Source organism: Tasmannia lanceolata, unplaced genomic scaffold (assembly GCF_043159265.1).
Source record: "Tasmannia lanceolata isolate RefF3 unplaced genomic scaffold, GAP_Taslan_0.1 ptg000025l, whole genome shotgun sequence".
Taxonomy (NCBI): Eukaryota; Viridiplantae; Streptophyta; class Magnoliopsida; order Canellales; family Winteraceae; genus Tasmannia; species Tasmannia lanceolata.
The window spans coordinates 14,101,824-14,119,767 of record NW_027518702.1 but is presented as its reverse complement, the minus strand read 5'-3'; the positions used below and the strand labels follow the sequence as shown (position 1 = coordinate 14,119,767).

The 17,944-nt window shown below is 38.6% G+C and overlaps 1 protein-coding gene and 1 pseudogene across 2 annotated transcripts; one reads left to right on the top strand and one right to left on the bottom strand.

Moving 5' to 3' along the window:
• Positions 1-6,753: 6,753 nt before the first annotated feature.
• LOC143857961 (large ribosomal subunit protein uL3-like) lies at positions 6,754-13,517 on the bottom strand (annotated as a pseudogene). The gene is made up of 6 exons (XR_013238821.1): positions 13,445-13,517; positions 12,769-12,791; positions 10,715-10,847; positions 10,047-10,324; positions 8,680-9,089; positions 6,754-7,429 (listed from the first exon to the last, which is right to left on the bottom strand). The product of XR_013238821.1 is annotated as a large ribosomal subunit protein uL3-like (transcript).
• A 2,837-nt stretch (positions 13,518-16,354) lies between these two features.
• On the top strand, positions 16,355-16,816 carry LOC143857678 (uncharacterized). The gene has a single exon (XM_077368113.1). It carries the CDS (start codon positions 16,355-16,357, stop codon positions 16,814-16,816), a length of 462 nt encoding a protein of 153 aa, XP_077224228.1.
• The last annotated feature ends 1,128 nt before the right edge of the window (positions 16,817-17,944 follow it).

The following is a 17,944-nucleotide window of genomic DNA, read 5'->3' as shown; positions in this document are numbered from 1 at the left end:
AACAGTAGATAGTTCAGGTTGTTCGAGAGGTAGCCCTGGAGACCATCGACGGAGGATGAGGGGTCTACTGGCATAAGTGTGTCCTCCCATTTCGAGAATTTGATCGCAATCTTCCCCGCAGCTAAACCGGAAGAGAAAGAAGCCATTTCTTAGGGTGGAGATCTGTATGTTACCCTTAAGGTTCCATTTCCTTTGCAGGTTTTCTTGAAGATGCTGTACAAATGGCCTTCTTCCCAGGAAGAATCCGACGAGGCAGTGGTTCCATTTGTTACTGCCAATGCTGACTTCTTCCATGGAGAAATCGATGGAGGACTTGGTGAGTCCAGGCTCTTTTGGAAAGGCTCTTCTCAGATTGGTTGATGTTGAAGGCTTTGCTTTGATGAAAAGATTTTTCCAGGGGTTTCCATTAGGTTCAGAGGGCGGGGTGGGGAGGAGTGGCGGGGCGGGGATGTTAATGGCAGACTGAGGTGGGGAATTAGAAATTTGGATTCCAGTGACAAGGGGTGGGAAATTTTCTAGCTGGATTGAGGGGGTGGGGATGATTTGGGGAGAGTTTTTAGGCAAAGGATCTGACCCAGGAGTTGAAAGATGAAAAAAATGGTTAACAAGGGGAGCTGGAGGGGGGGAAAATTCCTCCGTGGTGAGAGAATCATTCTGAGCATAGGTTTTGCTCCTGATGGGAGAGGGTTTCTTGGCTGGTGAAACGGCACTAGCGGGTTTGGCAGGTTTTGAAAAGATTTTGTGATTTCGAGTTCCTTTTTGAACATGGGACTCAGACATAGGTTCCAAGAGACTGATTTCGAGATTAAGGCTATGGAGAAGGGGGGATCCATCGGATATTGCGGAAAAGGGCGTCGAGGAGTGCCAAGGGAACCTATGCGATGAAGGAATCTTTTGGGGAGAATCTGATTTTTCAGAAAATCTGGGAGCAGGGGAAGAGAGGATCCTGTCTTCCTTGCAGATTTTAGGGGTTGGAGAACCATCCTTCTGAAGGGCTTTTGTCTTCAGAAAGGTTTCGTGAAGATCGCCCACGAAGTTATGAAAGTTTTCAGTTGGGGTATTTTGAATCGGCCTTTCTTCGCCTTCAAATCCCTTGGGGGAGGGGGTTTTGCCTGGATCAGGAGGCTCCATAAGCCCAGTCGGATATTTCTGAGACCAGTGCAATATGGTTTTCAGACAGACCTTCCAGACTGTTCTTGGCATACAAGAATAGATGAAAAACATATCCACTTCCTCAAATTTCTCCTTTCAATGATTACAAATACCCTCTTGAAAGGAACCCATGACTTTTGTCAGGAACATAAAGGGCTAATTGGCAAATTATCCATGATATTTCAATAAGGAAATTGTACTAACTTCATTTTACCTCATTACAATTAAGTTATGGTAAAAAAAGCAAAGAACAAAACCACTATAGAAATTATTACAAGATAAAAGACTATTATCATTCCTTGTGGTAAACGAAAAAAGGAACTTATTCCCACCAATGCTTTGAAAGTTCTTTGTCAACCAGACAATAACTACGTCCCTGAAAGAAATGAAAGCCTGCCTAGACCCAAGTAACCCAAATGCAGTTTATCTAGGCTACTGATATTTGCACAACCATGTTTTGATATTTACACAGACTCACCTTGTCTTGTCCTATTTAATTGGCTGCTGAAAGCTTTTGGGAATTGGAATAGCTTTTGACAGCAATAAAAGACAAGGTCAGTTCGTGCCATTATCAAAAGATGGTAGTGCAGATATCAGTTGCCTTTATCTATTGGGATGAAATTATGCTATTTAACATGAATTCAGATTCCAACTTAAGGGAGAGATAATTTGTTTCTGTTCTTCAACATAACAGCCATCTTTTTATTTCTTAATTCAGAAAAGGGATGTTAAATCAAGCAAAGAGTACATACCCAACAAGGGAGACATTGAGGACTTTCTGCAAGTTGGGTTTTGACATCATATCAACAATGTAAAATAAATAATGAAGGGCAATGATAATTCGCACCCCTTTAATGTCCAAGGGGTGCGGATTATCCTACAGGGGGTGCGAATTTATCATTGCCCATAATTAATTAGCACATGAACAACCCTCTATATTATTAATATGAATATGTAAAACAAATAAATAATTAACTAAGAACAGCCCTCTATATTAACAACTAATTATCATTAAATGAGGAACAATGAGGCATAACTCATCAAAGGAAAAAGGCAAATGTGTTTACTTTTCAACAAAATAATTTTTCTTTTTTCTAATTTAGATTAAGCAATCCTTCTCAAAAGAAATTTATTTCTATTCGGGTCATTCCCTGAAAGATAAGGGGCCCATGAAGAGACATAGATATAAAGTAAGAGTTGAAAATTAGTTTAAGCTTATTCTTGTAATTTTTTTTCTTGTCTCTCCTTTTCCAAAAACCCCAACACAAGCAACCTTTAGCTTTCATAACTTTCTTCACGCTTAACTTTGTCTCTGGGAAATCCAAATTCGAACCCACAAATGGAAGAAAAGAAGGGGAAAAAAAGGCCCTTGATTTTTGATCCGACAGCAGCACACTTTTTAAGATGCTACTGTCGGATCAAATATCAAGGGCGGTACATCTGTTCTATGCTGAATACGGGCATGTCCGCTCGTTCAGCATATAAAATCTTGGAGTTTTTATATGGTGTAAGCTTGTATACTCCAGTAGTTTTCAAAAAGTATTGTATGGCTTATACAGGATGATCCAAACCGTTCTTTTGCGTGCCTAAAAAATCATTTCCATAGGATAATCCCAACCAGCATATCTATATAGGTTTCTATAATATGCTGTTCAAAAAAAATTATGGTATGGCTTACCCTATACACATCTGATGGTTCACAACGTAAATAGGTTGTGCCCAAAAAATCATTTCCGTAGGATGATACCAACCCTCTGATCCAACAGCAGCCCAAGGGCGGTACTTTTCACGTACCACCTGCACTAGACTTCATGCTCGGGTCCACTTTTTTAAGAGGCCGCTGTTAGATCAAATATCAAGGGCGTTACTTTTTACGTACCACCTGCACTAGAATCCATGCTCCGGCACAGTTTAAAAACTCATCTCTTTGAAACACTTTTTCTCAGCTCTCTCTTGGAATGATTAAGTACAACAGATAAAGAAAAAGGGAAAAGAAATTCTTGAAAGAAATAAAAATAAGAATATATTTGTTGTGTTTCCAAATGCTCCGGCAGTGGGGTTGTCAAATGTTGGTCGATTTGACAGCCGGTTGGAGCCCACACAGCTCTCATGTTCTCTTCTTTTTCTTCTTCCTTCCCTCTATTGGTCTCTGCATGTTTTTATGTTTCAGCTCCAAGGAAACTCATATTGCAAAAGTATCCCTGAATTTAAAGTGAATTTTCCACTTTTCCTCTAAAAAATCTTTTGAAACCATGGAAAGAATCCCCTTTGATCAAAGGTGATTTTAAAGAAGTGTAAGATGTATCTAAGCCATTGATTCCAAGTGTGCCAATGGGCATTTCTCTAAGCCATTGATTCTAAAGGTAGGGGTATCAATGGATCCACTATGGGTCGGATCCACCTATGTTTTGGTTCCTATTCATCATCGGTTGGATCTTTTTAAGTGCTCTTTCGGATCTTTACTTTGGGTCATGATCCATTTTGAATCGGACCGTCCATCTGAGTGCCCTAGGACCTGGACCTACTTATGTTGTACAAGGTTGGGTGAAAACAAAAAGAAAGTTAAAAATTATTGAAGTACGAATGTAAAGGTGAATTACTAAATATTTAATTAAATAAATAAATAACATGATTGTCGGTTTCTGTGAGAATGGTTCACTGCTTGAGGATAAATTCACCCCTCGTAACGTTATTCTTTGCCTTTAAAACTTAATGAATAACGTTAAAGGGGGGAATTTTATCCGGGAGGGGAAATATCATTCCCCTTTAAAAGGGAAGGTGATGTGTTGTTTTAAAAAAATAAATGATATCTTTTCTTTTATATATTTAATGATTTAAAAAAAAAAAATTTTTTTTAGGTGTTTACATTAGGTTTTAGGGGTTAGGGAAAAGGAAAGTAGGGTTAGAAAAAAGAAAATTGGGAATAGGAAAGAAACTTGGAGAGGGAGGAAAGAATTATCTCAACTAGGGACATGTTTAGATTGCAAGAAACATATTCGTGGATTTTTTTTTCTGAACATTTTCTTTTTTTTGCCGTAATTTAGGAGGAAAATGATATGATTCTGGCTAATTTATAGGGATATATAGTGAAAAAAATTGAAGGTCCCTATAAAATTTAAGAAAATTCCTGCAATCCGGAAAGGACCTAAACAAGGGAAAATGAAATGTTGTTTGTTATTTTCAGTAGGATTTTTTAATGTTATGATAAATATACATAAATGAATGAATATGAAGAGTATTTTTCATACCTTGACATTATATATTAGGATCCCCTGCCTACTCGGATTCAAAATTTATCTTGTAATTAGATCATATCTGGATTCTAATTATTCAGTTTTTGGGTCGGATTCAAGGGTTAATCGGACTCAAAATATTACAAAATCTATGTTGTAATAAAATTCGATCCAGATTAAAAATTCAAACTATAACGTTTTTGGCGAGACGACCCCAAGTTTTAGTGAGGCAACCCAAAGTTTTATTGGACGACACCAAGTTTTACCGAGATGATCCCAAATTTCCCTATACAACCTCAACTTTCCCTTCTTCTTTTCCATTTATTCAGTGTCTTCCATTTTTTCTGCCATCGATTTTTCTTTTTTCCTTTTCCTTTTCATATTTCCGGGGCCTTACATTTTTTCGGGCGTCGATTCTTCTATTTTATTACTTCTTCTTCTTCTTCATTTTCCAACGCCTTCCAATTTTCCAAGCATCAATTCTTCTTCATCTTTTCTTCTTCTTTCTTTTCTTTCCCAATTTTTCCAACGCCTTTGATTTTTTCCGGCCTCAATTCCTCTTTGTTCTTCTGCCTCTTTTTTTCCTCTTCCTTCTCTTCTTCTTCTTCTTCTTCTTCCTCCCCTTTCGAGTTGAAGTGATGCTCGTTGGCGGTGGTGAAGATGGAAAAACAGAAAAAATTAGATAATGAGAAAAAGATAGTATTTCTCTATGCTTTATATGTACTTGAGGTTAAACAAGTCTTTTGGAATGTATGACACCATAAGTTAGGGAACCGAAATTCAACCATCCTCAGCGACAAGTTCAGAAATTTGATGCAATTTCTTGACCATTTTTCCATAATAGATTAATAGTTACAGGAAACTTTACATTTATAACCAGGGATTTGTTAGGGATCATTGCAGGCATTTCGCAAGCTGGCTGTTGCATGAGAGTACATCCACCGCATAATAGTATTCGATTTTATGGTAAGAGGGATGCTAAACTGACATGCGCCCTTGTAGAAACCGGTCACTAGGGTGCCACCATTGGATCCATGTCATTTGCTTCTAACGATTTAATTGCCATCATAAATGCACTCACGATGACGTGGATCCAATGGTGGTGCCCTTGCGACCAGTTTCTACAAGGGCATCAGTCAGTTTAGCATCCCTCTTAAGGTAAAGGCTCAACCCTAATTCTGAAAAATTGACTTGAGTTGCAACCCTACTCGCGTCTACCCAGTGTAAAAATAGAGCCAACAAAAATCACAATGTAAGTTACACTTCTGCCCACACAACACTTCGAAAGAGGCGTCTCGATCTGCTAAACACGAAGGCTTGGTCATCCAAGGAGTAGCATAGCTCCATGATGTCTCCCGCACTACCGAGAAAGCTACTCGATCTGCTAAACCCGAAGGCTTGGTCATCCAAGGAGTAGCATAGCTCCATGATGTCTCCCGCACTACCGAGAAAGCTACTCGATCTGCTAAACCCGAAGGCTTGGTCATCCAAGGAGTAGCATAGCTCCATGATGTCTCCCGCACTACCGAGAAAGCTACGCATCCACTCTGACTCTCCATAGAGGAACCCCACACATTGCCCGCATAGACTAATCCTCTGCGTCTCATGAGGCTAATCCATCACTACCACTATACTACCACTTAACTCTATCAAGTAAAACAACTAGACAGGGCCATGTCAATTCCCATTACAGTTTGTGACTGTAAGTCATCTTATAATACATTCCGAGAAAACAAAGCCCACATGATCACAAAATTGACTTATAATACATCACGAGAAAACACAGCCCACTTTGTCACAAAACAAGACAAACACTCATCTCATGAAAAACAACTACAAAAATCAACGGTTTGGAGGGGATGAGAGGAGATTGATTTGAGGGGGCTGATTGAGATGAGCCTGAGAATTGGCTAAAAATCAAGAAAAAGTTGATCATGTTCCTGTTTTGTGTAATGAGTTCTTTGTTTCCTGATTTTTAGCCACTTCACCCCATTTCCACTTGGAGACAAATTATTATGAGAAAAAAAAAAAGAAATTCATGATAGACAAACGTGCCCTTAGTATGTTTTTTTTTTTTCTTTACAGAAAGAACCCCAAATAAGGAAGGATGAATCAAGGGTCACAGATCATCTGATCAAGAACCGCATCTGGCCAGACTTGCAGTAGCTGGTCGGATCAGTGGTCACATCCATGGTTTAAAATTTCAGTTTCGGTAGAAATTTCAGTCGAAATTTAGCAATAAATTTAAAAAGAGTACTTAATAAATTTTGAAATTTCGGACCGAAATCCGAAATTTTGTAACATTTTTTTTTTTAAATTTTAAATTACATCAAATTGAAATTTGGTAAAGGGCGAAATTTTAAAACCATGGTCACATCTAAAAGGCAAATACAGAACCCAAAAAATAAAGCATTTTTCATCTTTCTTTCCAAAAAAATGAAGTCACCAAACCCCAAGTATGCAACTCTATTAGCTGATAATTATAGAGTTTTAAGAAAAGATAACCTTGTTCTTCGACGTAATGCAGATTAAAGAGAAAACTCAACTTCTGAAATATTATACACCAGACAAGCAAAATTTCGAAACATCAAGCAAAAAACCATCTCAAGAGTATCTATCTACCAAAACCAAGAAAAGAAAATTTTATAAACAAATCACTACTAAAAAACTAACAAAAATTACCATTCAAAAAAAAAAAAAAAAAACTAAAATTAAGTCTATGGCTAATGGATCACATCCGTTTAGAAGATAAAATGGTACTTAGATGTCTCTTACCCATTTTTTCTCATGCCTTGATCCGTCCGTAGAACTTGCCCTTCTCTTCTACGGTCTGGAAGCGGCCATGGCCAAACTTGGAGGAGGTGTCAATAAATTTGAGCTTGATTTCCTCCATGGCTAAGCGAGATGTCTGCTTCAACAGTGATTGCCTCAAGGTGACGATGCGCTTCTTTGGGCCAACACAGCAGCCCTTAATCAGCACATAGTAATCCTTCACTACACCATAGTGAGGAAATCCCCCCACTGGAGTTATGTCCTTCTCGGTCCTAGACATCAGATTGCAATAGTAACAAGGGTCAGCAGAAATGTCACAAATATCTGACTTTTTCAAAATATCAAGACATGCGTTTTCAAAATATCAAGCCATGCATTTTGACAAATACTGTGAAAATATCACGATAATTTTACGATGTTTTCATTTTATATTTGATAAATTATATATTTTAAATATTCTATTTTTTCCAGATTTCTCTGCTATAAACCCGAAAATTCTAAAACTCCATGAGTGGTTCTGGCCTTTCAACTGAATCTAATATTCTGTTCAATTCTACAATTAGATTTGAAGAACCTACAATTCTACTGCTGCACCTGAAATTCCACTAGTTGATGGCTTGATGCAGATAGATTGGTTGAAACATGTCAAGAATCATCCGTTTCTATAATCATGGTTCTGATCACCATGCTATATTGGAGACATGCATGCTCTAAGGAAAGCTATGATTTGTGGACACGGACATGGGTGTTGCGTGTCGAAATGGACACGGAGTGTCGGACACGGCGAACCCCCGGAATTTAGAAAGGGGGACACGGCTAAAATAGAAAGTATATATATATATGATACAACAACAAATATTAGTTAAAGAAGAGCTAAAAAGAGTTTATAATAAAAGAATAGTTAATAATAAAGAGGTAAACACAATATGCAATAGTAAAACATAATGTCACACTTGACAAGCCACATTAAGTATAACCACTTGTAGCAGTAAATCGAAAGGTGTTCAAAGGAGTGTCGACACGGGTGGTCAGCGTGTCAACAATAAATTCGAAGTTTATGCTAAATCATAGCAGGAAAGCCATTGGATATGGAAAATCAAAAGAGGAAAGGATACACACACTTTTTTTTTTTGAATGATTAGGGATAGATACTCATGTAATTTAGAGGAAATAGTAATTTACTGACTCATATTCAATAAGAAAAGGGCAAGTGAGCAAATTTCTGCAAGGGAAGAACTTGGTTACAATTCATCAATCAAGAGGAATCATCTTTAAGTTTAAAATGGTTTCAATCATTTGGGTCTGAAGAGGGAATATCAAAAAATTTAACCCAAAGATATGCAGCAGATCATGCTAGAGTCCAGCATTCAATTGCCAGACACATGTACAGTACATATATAACACAAAACCAAAGAATTCAGCATTCAAATGCCAGGCACATGTATATCATGATTAGGAAGAAAATTCCGCCAATAATAATAAATAAATAAATACACAGGAAATTCAATGTAAGAAGCCTAACCTGTCAAGCTCTGTGATGGCCAAATGAGATTCTTGCCCAGCCTTTCCAAGCTTGTAGATCTTTTTGTTCATTTCGGTCCGATGATGGTATCCACTCTGCCCAGCCCTTGCAACTGTGAATGAAACTCTAGCTGGATGCCAAGCACCAATGCAAGCCACCTTACGAAGGTCCCGATGGGTCTTGTGTGGAAGACTAGTGACTCCCCATCGAGTCACCACACCCTCATATCCCTTGCCCTTGGTCACTCCAATGATGTCGATCACCTCATCCTTCTGAAAAACAGCATCCACAGGGATCTGTTTCTCGAAAAATCCATAAGCATAATCAACCTTCTGAGCAATATCTACGCCATTCACCTGGATCTCCATCAGGTGGGCCTTCTTTTGTTTCAGGCCCTTCATCTTTCTAATCTATAAAAGAGAAATATGAGAAGCCTTTCTGTCAAAGTTAAGTGTATCCAAAAGAAACATGGAAACACATAAAAAATGACAGCGATTTCCATGTTCAATAACGGACGAACTGAATAATGAGTTTTGAAAAGTTCAGGGGAGGGGTAAAAAAGTGCAGGGCAGGTTAGGCTCTGAGCAAGATATCACAATTCAATCCATGGAATTTCTATTCATGTACAAGGAGAAAATAAATGGATAGAAAAATACCATGGTTCTGGCAATATGCACCAGCAGATTTAGGGGTCCAACTCGGGTCGGATTGGATCGGGATGAGGCCAACCCTAGCCCAACCTGGGATAGTATTCCCTCAATCCTAACCTGGCCCAACCCGAGCCTCAGGTCAAGGATGGTCTACCCTAACCCAACCCACCTCTAGATCTCTCAACCCTAACCCAACCCATCTAACCTAAATTGGGCGGGGTTGAGTCGGGTTGGGTTCGGGTTCACCTAGGGCCAAACAAAAAAATAGAAGAAAAGAATATAGCCCAAAGAAAATCATGACAAAATTAGAAGACGGACCTCGGGTCGGGTAGCCAAGGCCTCAACCCTAACCCAACCCGAAATTAAACCGGGTTGGCTTTTCCCAACCAAACCCGAGCCAAAATCGGCTTGAGCCCGTCGGGTTCAGGTTGAGCCCGACCCAAGTTGCACTCCTAAGCAGATTCAAAGGATAAGAATTGAATAAAGTTGGATCTCTTATAAATTCAACTCAGTTTCCAAATTGAGGAAGCACAATTCTTTGGTCGGCACAAAAAAAATTCCCAACAAGGCAGGTTTGGTTCCTTGATAGATTTGGGTTAGTTTTTACTTAGATTCCAAGGTTTTGTATCTCCTTTTAAGTCTTTAACTAATAATGAAAGAAAGAAATAACAGACCACAGAAGATAATGCAGGAATAAAGACACTACATGAAAATTACCTGAGTATGAGCCAAAACACGAATGACAGATGAATACTTTTTCATCTTCTCTAACTATGCCTGAATATCCTTTTTTCCCTCTTCAGACTCGTACTTCTTTGACTTTCCCCAGTTCTTATAAAATCTTCTTTTCACCTCCTCACTGAGATGCTGAGCCCAAACTGTGTTCAAAGAACGAAGTCCACATGGTGTCTTTATATAACCGACGACTCCAACAACAACCATTGGCGGTGTTTCTATAACCATCACTGCCTCACATGTTTCTTTCTTGTGAAGTTCTATATAGAAAATTTCACTTATAAGCACGTTGGAACAGAGCAGGCTTTTCAGTGCTGCTACCTAAAGCAGGATGCATTTTTCCCTCTAAAATTGTTATATGTAATTTTATTTTTACCATTTTCCCGATATAAATCGGAAAAAAAAATTAATATATCCCTAGATTTTCCCTTGCTGAGAAATTCCGAGGACATTTGCGACTTAGACATACGGTGACTTGGTAACTGATTCCATGCCAGTAAACGATTGATATTTGAATCAAAATGAAATGTGCAATGACGGTCATAACTCATAAACAAAACATTATATCAGAGACACAATAAGGAATCACAAGGAAATTGTGTTAAGATAGCAAAAGAAAAACAACAAGAATAGATATATAAGTAAATTACTTGATCCTGGTTTGTCAACTTCTCTCACAATATGAGTCATCCCAACCTTGTATCCTAGAAATGCAGTCAGTCTACAAGGATTACTTGGATCATCCCTCGGAAAGGATGATCCAAGTAATGATATTCACAATCCCTTGTTCTAATAATGGTTCCCATTTATACATTTCCAATTGGTGGTTATGGGCTGTTACAATTCACAAAGAGCTATCAACACCCAAACATAAAATTGTTCAATTAAGGAAGGATTGACATTATCAAGACAAGAAAATATGAAGGCTATTTCCCTAATATAAAGTGTATAATAAAATACAATAAAAATTAAACACAGAAAATTTTAAATTTCTGACTGCAAGAAATCCATATTGACTAAGCAATACTTTTGACTTCATCCAATTCATTAACTTATAATCTTGAAAAACGTTCTCCACAAACTACTAACAGTACCAGTCACAAATCTTTCAGACGATTCTGTCATACACAATTTTATAAACCACAAGCATTATTTACACCGTATACTATAATATATTGCACTAGAAGATGCAACATCACATAACAAACACCAACCACAGCAGCCCTAAACAAACAGCAATATAGAAAGATAAAACCCCTTAGCGTTTGAGCATGGAGGTTGAGCATTGAAAATGAGAAAGCTCAATTGCTAAAGGTATTATAGTGTGTTTCGCACTATCATTCCAGAAAATAAGAGCAGACAATGTAAAGGTGGAGCCCAGTTGTTTCATTATCCAAACCTTTGATTTGATGGCCCGCCGCAATGGATACACCAATGTCCCAAAATTCATCACCAATTTTTTTGAGGGGTAAAATTCATCATCATTGGTCATTCGTAACCCTTCAAATTGCCTTGTAACATAGGTGGTTCAGAAAAGAAAAAAGGCAATGGCACAAAAATCTCTCAATATCGTCCTTCCTCCTCCCTCCTCTACGATCACCATGCTTGTGTCACTATATTTTCTATGTTTCAACTGAACACTCAAAATTATATAAACTTCCACAAACCAAATTTGGGTGGTAACGAATACGTAGGGATTTTGTTCAAATTACAATACAACCAACCAAAATTGTCTGAGTCTCTGACTTCATGTTATATTAGCTTGCAATTCAGGCAGATGCCGAGAGAAACAAGTAACATGATTTTGTAAATTGTAATATTCATGTAAATTGTGGTGGCAAATGTCTGCATACACATGTACAATAAACTATTGGTTACTCTGTACTTACATGGAAAACAGAACTAAATAGTCCTAGCCTTAATTCCTAAGCAATCAACCAAATGGGAAGAGGGAGTGTCATTATCACCAATGGTCAAGACCCATCAAACACTTATAAATTGATGTCCCTTAAGTAACAAGGGATGGCTTACAAGCAACTCACAATGAGGTTGAAATCCTTGCTTGAGATGGTCTGATGCCATCTTCAAATAAGGTGTGATGCCTTCTAACATCAGGTGTGATGCCAGGAGATCACTAGTGTGATGCTAGGTTAGTCTTGCTTTGCTTTCTCTCAACTTCTATCCATAAGCATCTATCCCTCTTTCCATTTTCTATAAACCTACAACTTGAACCCATCGACCTCCATAACAAGTCCTTTCCATCATCTTTCAAGCACCAGACCATTGACCACCCTTCAGGCCATAAACTTTAGTTTCTCCTTTACCTATGACCAGTCCTCACCCATACCACTTACAAAACATCTTTCCCATTAGCTCCTAGCCCTGCATCAATCTGCCATGCGATCTTACCAGATCCAGGAACAGACCTTTGAAGGCCCATTTTCCAAACTAATCTAGCTGGGACTATTGCCTTTCACCCTGCCATTAACCCAGATCCCTTTCACATTTGTTGTTTAGACCATTACAGCATCAAGAAACCATCAAGAACCTCTGAGGCTCTAACCTGATTATTTATGGACCCAGAAATTTATCCAATAACCTTCCTAAATTAATCCTGACTTTATTTACAGACCTGCTGCTAAACTATATGCAAACAGTTCACCTTTTTGGACGGTTCGACCTCTAAGCATTGCAACCAGTCCACTACTTCACCCCTATACCCATTGGCTACATTATCCCTATCTAAAACCGCTGTCAACCCAATTCTTATTTCATGTAATCAAACCCCTCACCTTCCACACCATAACAGTCCATAACTATGAAACGCTTACCATCTAAACCCACACTACCAGTCCCTTCAACACCCATTAAAAACAGTAACCACAACAATGAAGGAAGCAACGCAACAACAATTTATGAGGGCTTCCACAATCATGGAATGTAAAGAAGAAAATTAATCACATCATCTATCAACAATGCCTAAACAACTAAGAAATTAATAGGGGATTGGAAACGGGCTCCCAAGATCTCAGCAATAAACAATAGTAAGAAAGCAGATTTCACACACACCCTTACCTCGCAAGGATAGACAATGAAGATAATCAAATAAAATCTAGACTTGCAAGAAGTCAGAATCTAATTCATGATGAAGAAACAAACTTAACCCCATAAACAATTACAATATGCACTTACACTTACATAATCAATAAATGCAAACAAAGCTTGAATATAAATTTGGAAGGTTTCATAAGCATCAATAAGAAACAAATAAACAACAAAGAGCACAGATTTCTAAGCTACATTTTCAATTAAATATAGCACAAAAGAAGGAACTTGAGACTAAAAAGCAACAAGAGACCTTTTCCTTGGTGGTGAGATGCCCTTTTTTCTGGGCAAAAATCCTAGGGAGCCATTTCTTGGGTGCTCAAACTTGCGATGAGACATTCCTCCTTTCTTCCTACTTCCCTTCTGTGATGATGCTAATGGATCAAAATTTGAGATCTATTTTATTCAGCAGTAACGCTATTTATATAGTAAGTCAGAATAAATTTACAGGGAAAGAATGGTTGAAACAACTGTAAAACATTTATACTTGATCAAGAATTTTGAAATGGGTGGGACAAGCAAGTTTTTGAATGACCCAATAGAGAGAAAAAATGTGTCCATATGATTGACCTAGTGTGTTTTTAAAGATTGGCTAAAAAAAATTAAAAAAATTTATGAAATCAAATCACTGAATCAGAATACATAATTATTCAGACTGATATACATCAAAATTGTATACATGATAATATTCCTACCAGTATTTAGAAAGATTTTCCCTACCAATATTTACAGAAAAACAACAAAAATTAAGGCCTTTCTAAAACAAACAAATACCCCTGTCTAGTAACATGCCCATTATGGGGAAAAAAAGGGTAATGATACACCACCACCCACCCACCCGTAACAGAAATCGTTAACTTTTAAAGCATTTGGAGTTAACGGTTGCACCTCCCCCCTTCATATATCCTAACGGTATATGTGTGTGTGTGTGTGGGCGGGGCGTGGGGGGGGGGGGGGGGGGGGGGGGTGGAAGATATCACTGCCCAAAAAAAAAAAACCAGGCCCTTTTATGAACAAGTGATTTTGTAAATAAAACCAGCCAGCCAAATCGAAAAATATTGTTTGGAATGCTAATGGAGGGCAGGGAATTGAACCAAGCACCTAACTAAAATAACCTTGCATGATGTGTGCCATTTTTTATAAACGAGACTTCGGGAAGGAAATTAGGAGATTTTTTAGAAATATTATTCGTATGGTTTGATAAGTTTCTTTTTGTTATTTATCTAATAGGATTCTATAGATGATTTGTAGGAGAGAATAAGGTAAGCTTTGTTGTTAATTTATAGGAGAACAAGGCATGTTTTGGGAGACTTTTTGTATATAAGAAGTCATTCTGCGTAATAACAATAATCGAAGTTCAGTATCTCTTATTTCTGTTTTTCTCCTTATTTCTCTCTTGTAATTCCCTCTTTGAGCATTGTTTAAAAGACACCATAGCTCGAGGCAACAAGAAGACTGGTTCGCTGATACGTACATGTATGGTGTACAGGATTTAGTTGTGAGGTAGTTATTGTAGGGATTTGCAATTTAGGTTTGTGGGTATGTGGTTTAGAGTCATGGGTGTTAGTTTTTATTATGTGTCATGTTGGTGGTAAGTGGGTTGATGATGTGGCATTCTCATTGTACTTGTAATTAAGTTTATGTATTTCAATGAAAAGAGAAGAAGAAGAAGAAAAATTTCTAGCAAAAGAGACTTATGTTTCTTGGAGAGTCATGGTTCCTCTCGATTTGAACCACTAGGAGGTCCGGCTGCCTCGAATCAACCTCTCTTCCCCTCTGTTTTCTATTTTCCGTTTGTTTATTTCCGTTACGGCCAATTAGGCACGTAACAAAGTGGTATCAGAGCTAGGCATGGAGGAGCAATGGTTCGAGCGTTTGGAGAAGAAGGTGAGCTCTTTAACTAATAGCCAGGAAATGATACTCAAGAAGATAAATGAGATGATTTTGGCGATGAATGCTCGCTTTGATCAAATGTCCAACAGCCAACTATTTGAGCAAGGGAACAACTCCCTCAACCAAACGCGGAATCTTCAAATAAGTGAAGACAAATCAGATGACAAGCTTGGGGGTGACAAGCCGAACATGATCAAAGATGGTCGTGACCCAACATCAGAGATTTCTATACGTGTCAAGGGTGAAAAAACTTCGATGGAGCCATGGATGAAGAGCTTGCTCAATTGGTCATAGGATCATCGCATCCCACTTCGCCGAGACAACAAGCCAATACCTCTGCGGCCTTATTGGTATCCTGGCTGTCCAACGTTACTTGTGTGGCTCAACAAAATCATGTCCAATACAATTTGGGATCCCGGTGGAATAAATTAATTTTTCCAATTAATCCAACCTTGGGGAGAAGGTTGATTTCAAGGGGGAAGGAATGATACGTATATGTATGGTGTATAGGATTTAGTTGTGAGGTAGTTATTGAAGGGATTTGCAATTTAGGTTTGTGGGTATGTGGTTTAGAGTCATGGGTGTTAGTTTTTATTATGTGTCATGTTAGTCGTAAGTGGGTTGATGATGTGGCATTCTCATTGTACTTGTAATTAAGTTTATGTATTTCAATGAAAGGAGAAGAAGAAGAAAAATTTCCAGCAAAAGAGACTTCTGTTTCTTGGAGAGTCATGGTTCCTCTCGATTTGAACCACTACGAGGTCCGGTTGCCTCGAATCAACCTCTCTTCCCCTCTTTTTTCTATTTTCCGTTTGTTTATTTCCGTTACGACCAACTAGGCACGTAACATTCGCAAGGACCTGTTCAACAGAAAATCAGTTTGGAACGTAATAACTTGGTATCAGAGCAGTACGATCTGATGGCTAATGGAACAAGAATATCCCACATGGATGAGAGGGTGCAGGCACTCCAAGCCTCTCACGATGAGCTCAAAGAAACAACGGAGCGACATGGTGCAATGCTACATGAGATCCTAGAAAAAATTGAGTAAGTTGCAGCCAACACCTAAGGACGTAGAAGGCTCTATCGATCGCTCTCAAGCACAAGGAAGCGTAACTTCGGGTAGTGGCGCCACTGGGGGCAACCGTCAGTCCTTCAAAACCAACGGAGGAATCCAAACGAGGTTGATGCGATTGGATTTTCCCCGCTTTGATGGATAAAATCCAAACGAATGGATCCTTAAGGTAAGGCATTATTTTAAGTACCATTAAGTACCAACGGAGCAATGGCCAATGGTGGCTGCTCTTAATATGGAAGGTGACGCACTTGACTGGTATCAATGGTATATAGATTATAAGCCAGAGGCAACATGGGATGACATGGTGGAAGCAATGGATGCCCGTTTCGGTCCCACACGTAGCGAAAATTATGCAGGTCGATTATCTAAGCTATGCCAAGATTCCACGGTTTTGGATTATCAGAAGGAATTCCAGGTGCTATCCAACAAGGTAAAAGGGTTATCTGAATCCTATCTTATTGAGGTTTTCATCAGCGGTCTCAAGGACGAGTTAAGGGTTGGTGTACAGAAGATGAAACCGGTTACACTTCCTGAAGTTTTCAACTTAGCAAGGCTCTTGGAGGAAGCGGAGGCTATTCGACTTCAGCTGATGCGACCAAGCATGTTGCTTTCTGGTCCGACTACCACCACAAAGGATCCTTCGATTCCGCCCATCAAGCGTATAAACACATCCTGATCAGCTGAGATGCGCCTGCATTACCGAGCCAACGTAGGGCCGAGTGTTACAACGTAGGTATAACATATATATCCAAGGTTAATCGTTAGGGATTTGCTAGCCAATTTCACAGAAAGTGATGCAGGTGCATCTCGCACGGTCACGAAGATCAATGATCGAGATCATTAGATTCCTGATCAACTGTCCGGATCTCTCAGATCGAAAGATAATATCATTCATGGGTGCAGCTAACTCCCCATGAGGTAAATGTACGATTTTCCAAGGTTAAAGAGCATCTGACTAGTTAGAAACAAAAATAAATAGGAACATAGTTCCGATAAAGGGAACCCAAGGACCATAATCTTCTCCAATCTGAGTTTTACTGAAGTCTCGAATGAATTCAAGTACATATTCAAAGAAATTTTGATTGTTAGTTGGAATGGTTTGTGCGTTTTGAATAGATATAGCGGCTGAACCTAATTCAAAAAGAGGATTCCTCACTTCTTTCTCTCATTCAAAACCGTGCATGAGACTTTCTTCTCGCACCCGAGTATCCGGGAAAAAGCAGAATATTTGATGGAAGAACAGGAGATCCTTTTGTGAACAACCTGTTATAATAGGAAAATCCAATATCCTGAAATTAATTCATCAAGTTGATGATAAATCCATGGACGCTCCGGTGGGCATTACGTACTTGTTATACAATAACCCCTTGCTCCGTTTGGTTGCCAGTAAAATTTTTATCCTAGGGAGTTTTTAATCCAAACAGTGAAGTCAACGGGATTTGCTAGGTTTTTTTTTCTACAATTCCTAAAATTCCGGCCAAAATTTAGGGGTGTCATTACCAAATATGGGAATGGAGGAGAGAGAGAAAGAGAGAGGACATCATTCCCTAGGAAAGAAAAAGATGGGACAATGAGTCCATGTCACCACAAAAGCAATCATTATAAGAGTGGGATTAAAAAAATTCTAGAGCTAAAAGGCAACCAAACATGGGATGAGACGAAAATTTTACTAAAAATTGCCTAGGACAAAAATTTTACTGGCAACCAAATGGCGCAAGGGCCAAGCAAAGGGGGCAACGAGTACGAGAAATGAAAGTTTAGGCTCTAGAGGGATTTGGTGTTTGCTCATATTCCACAAGAGATG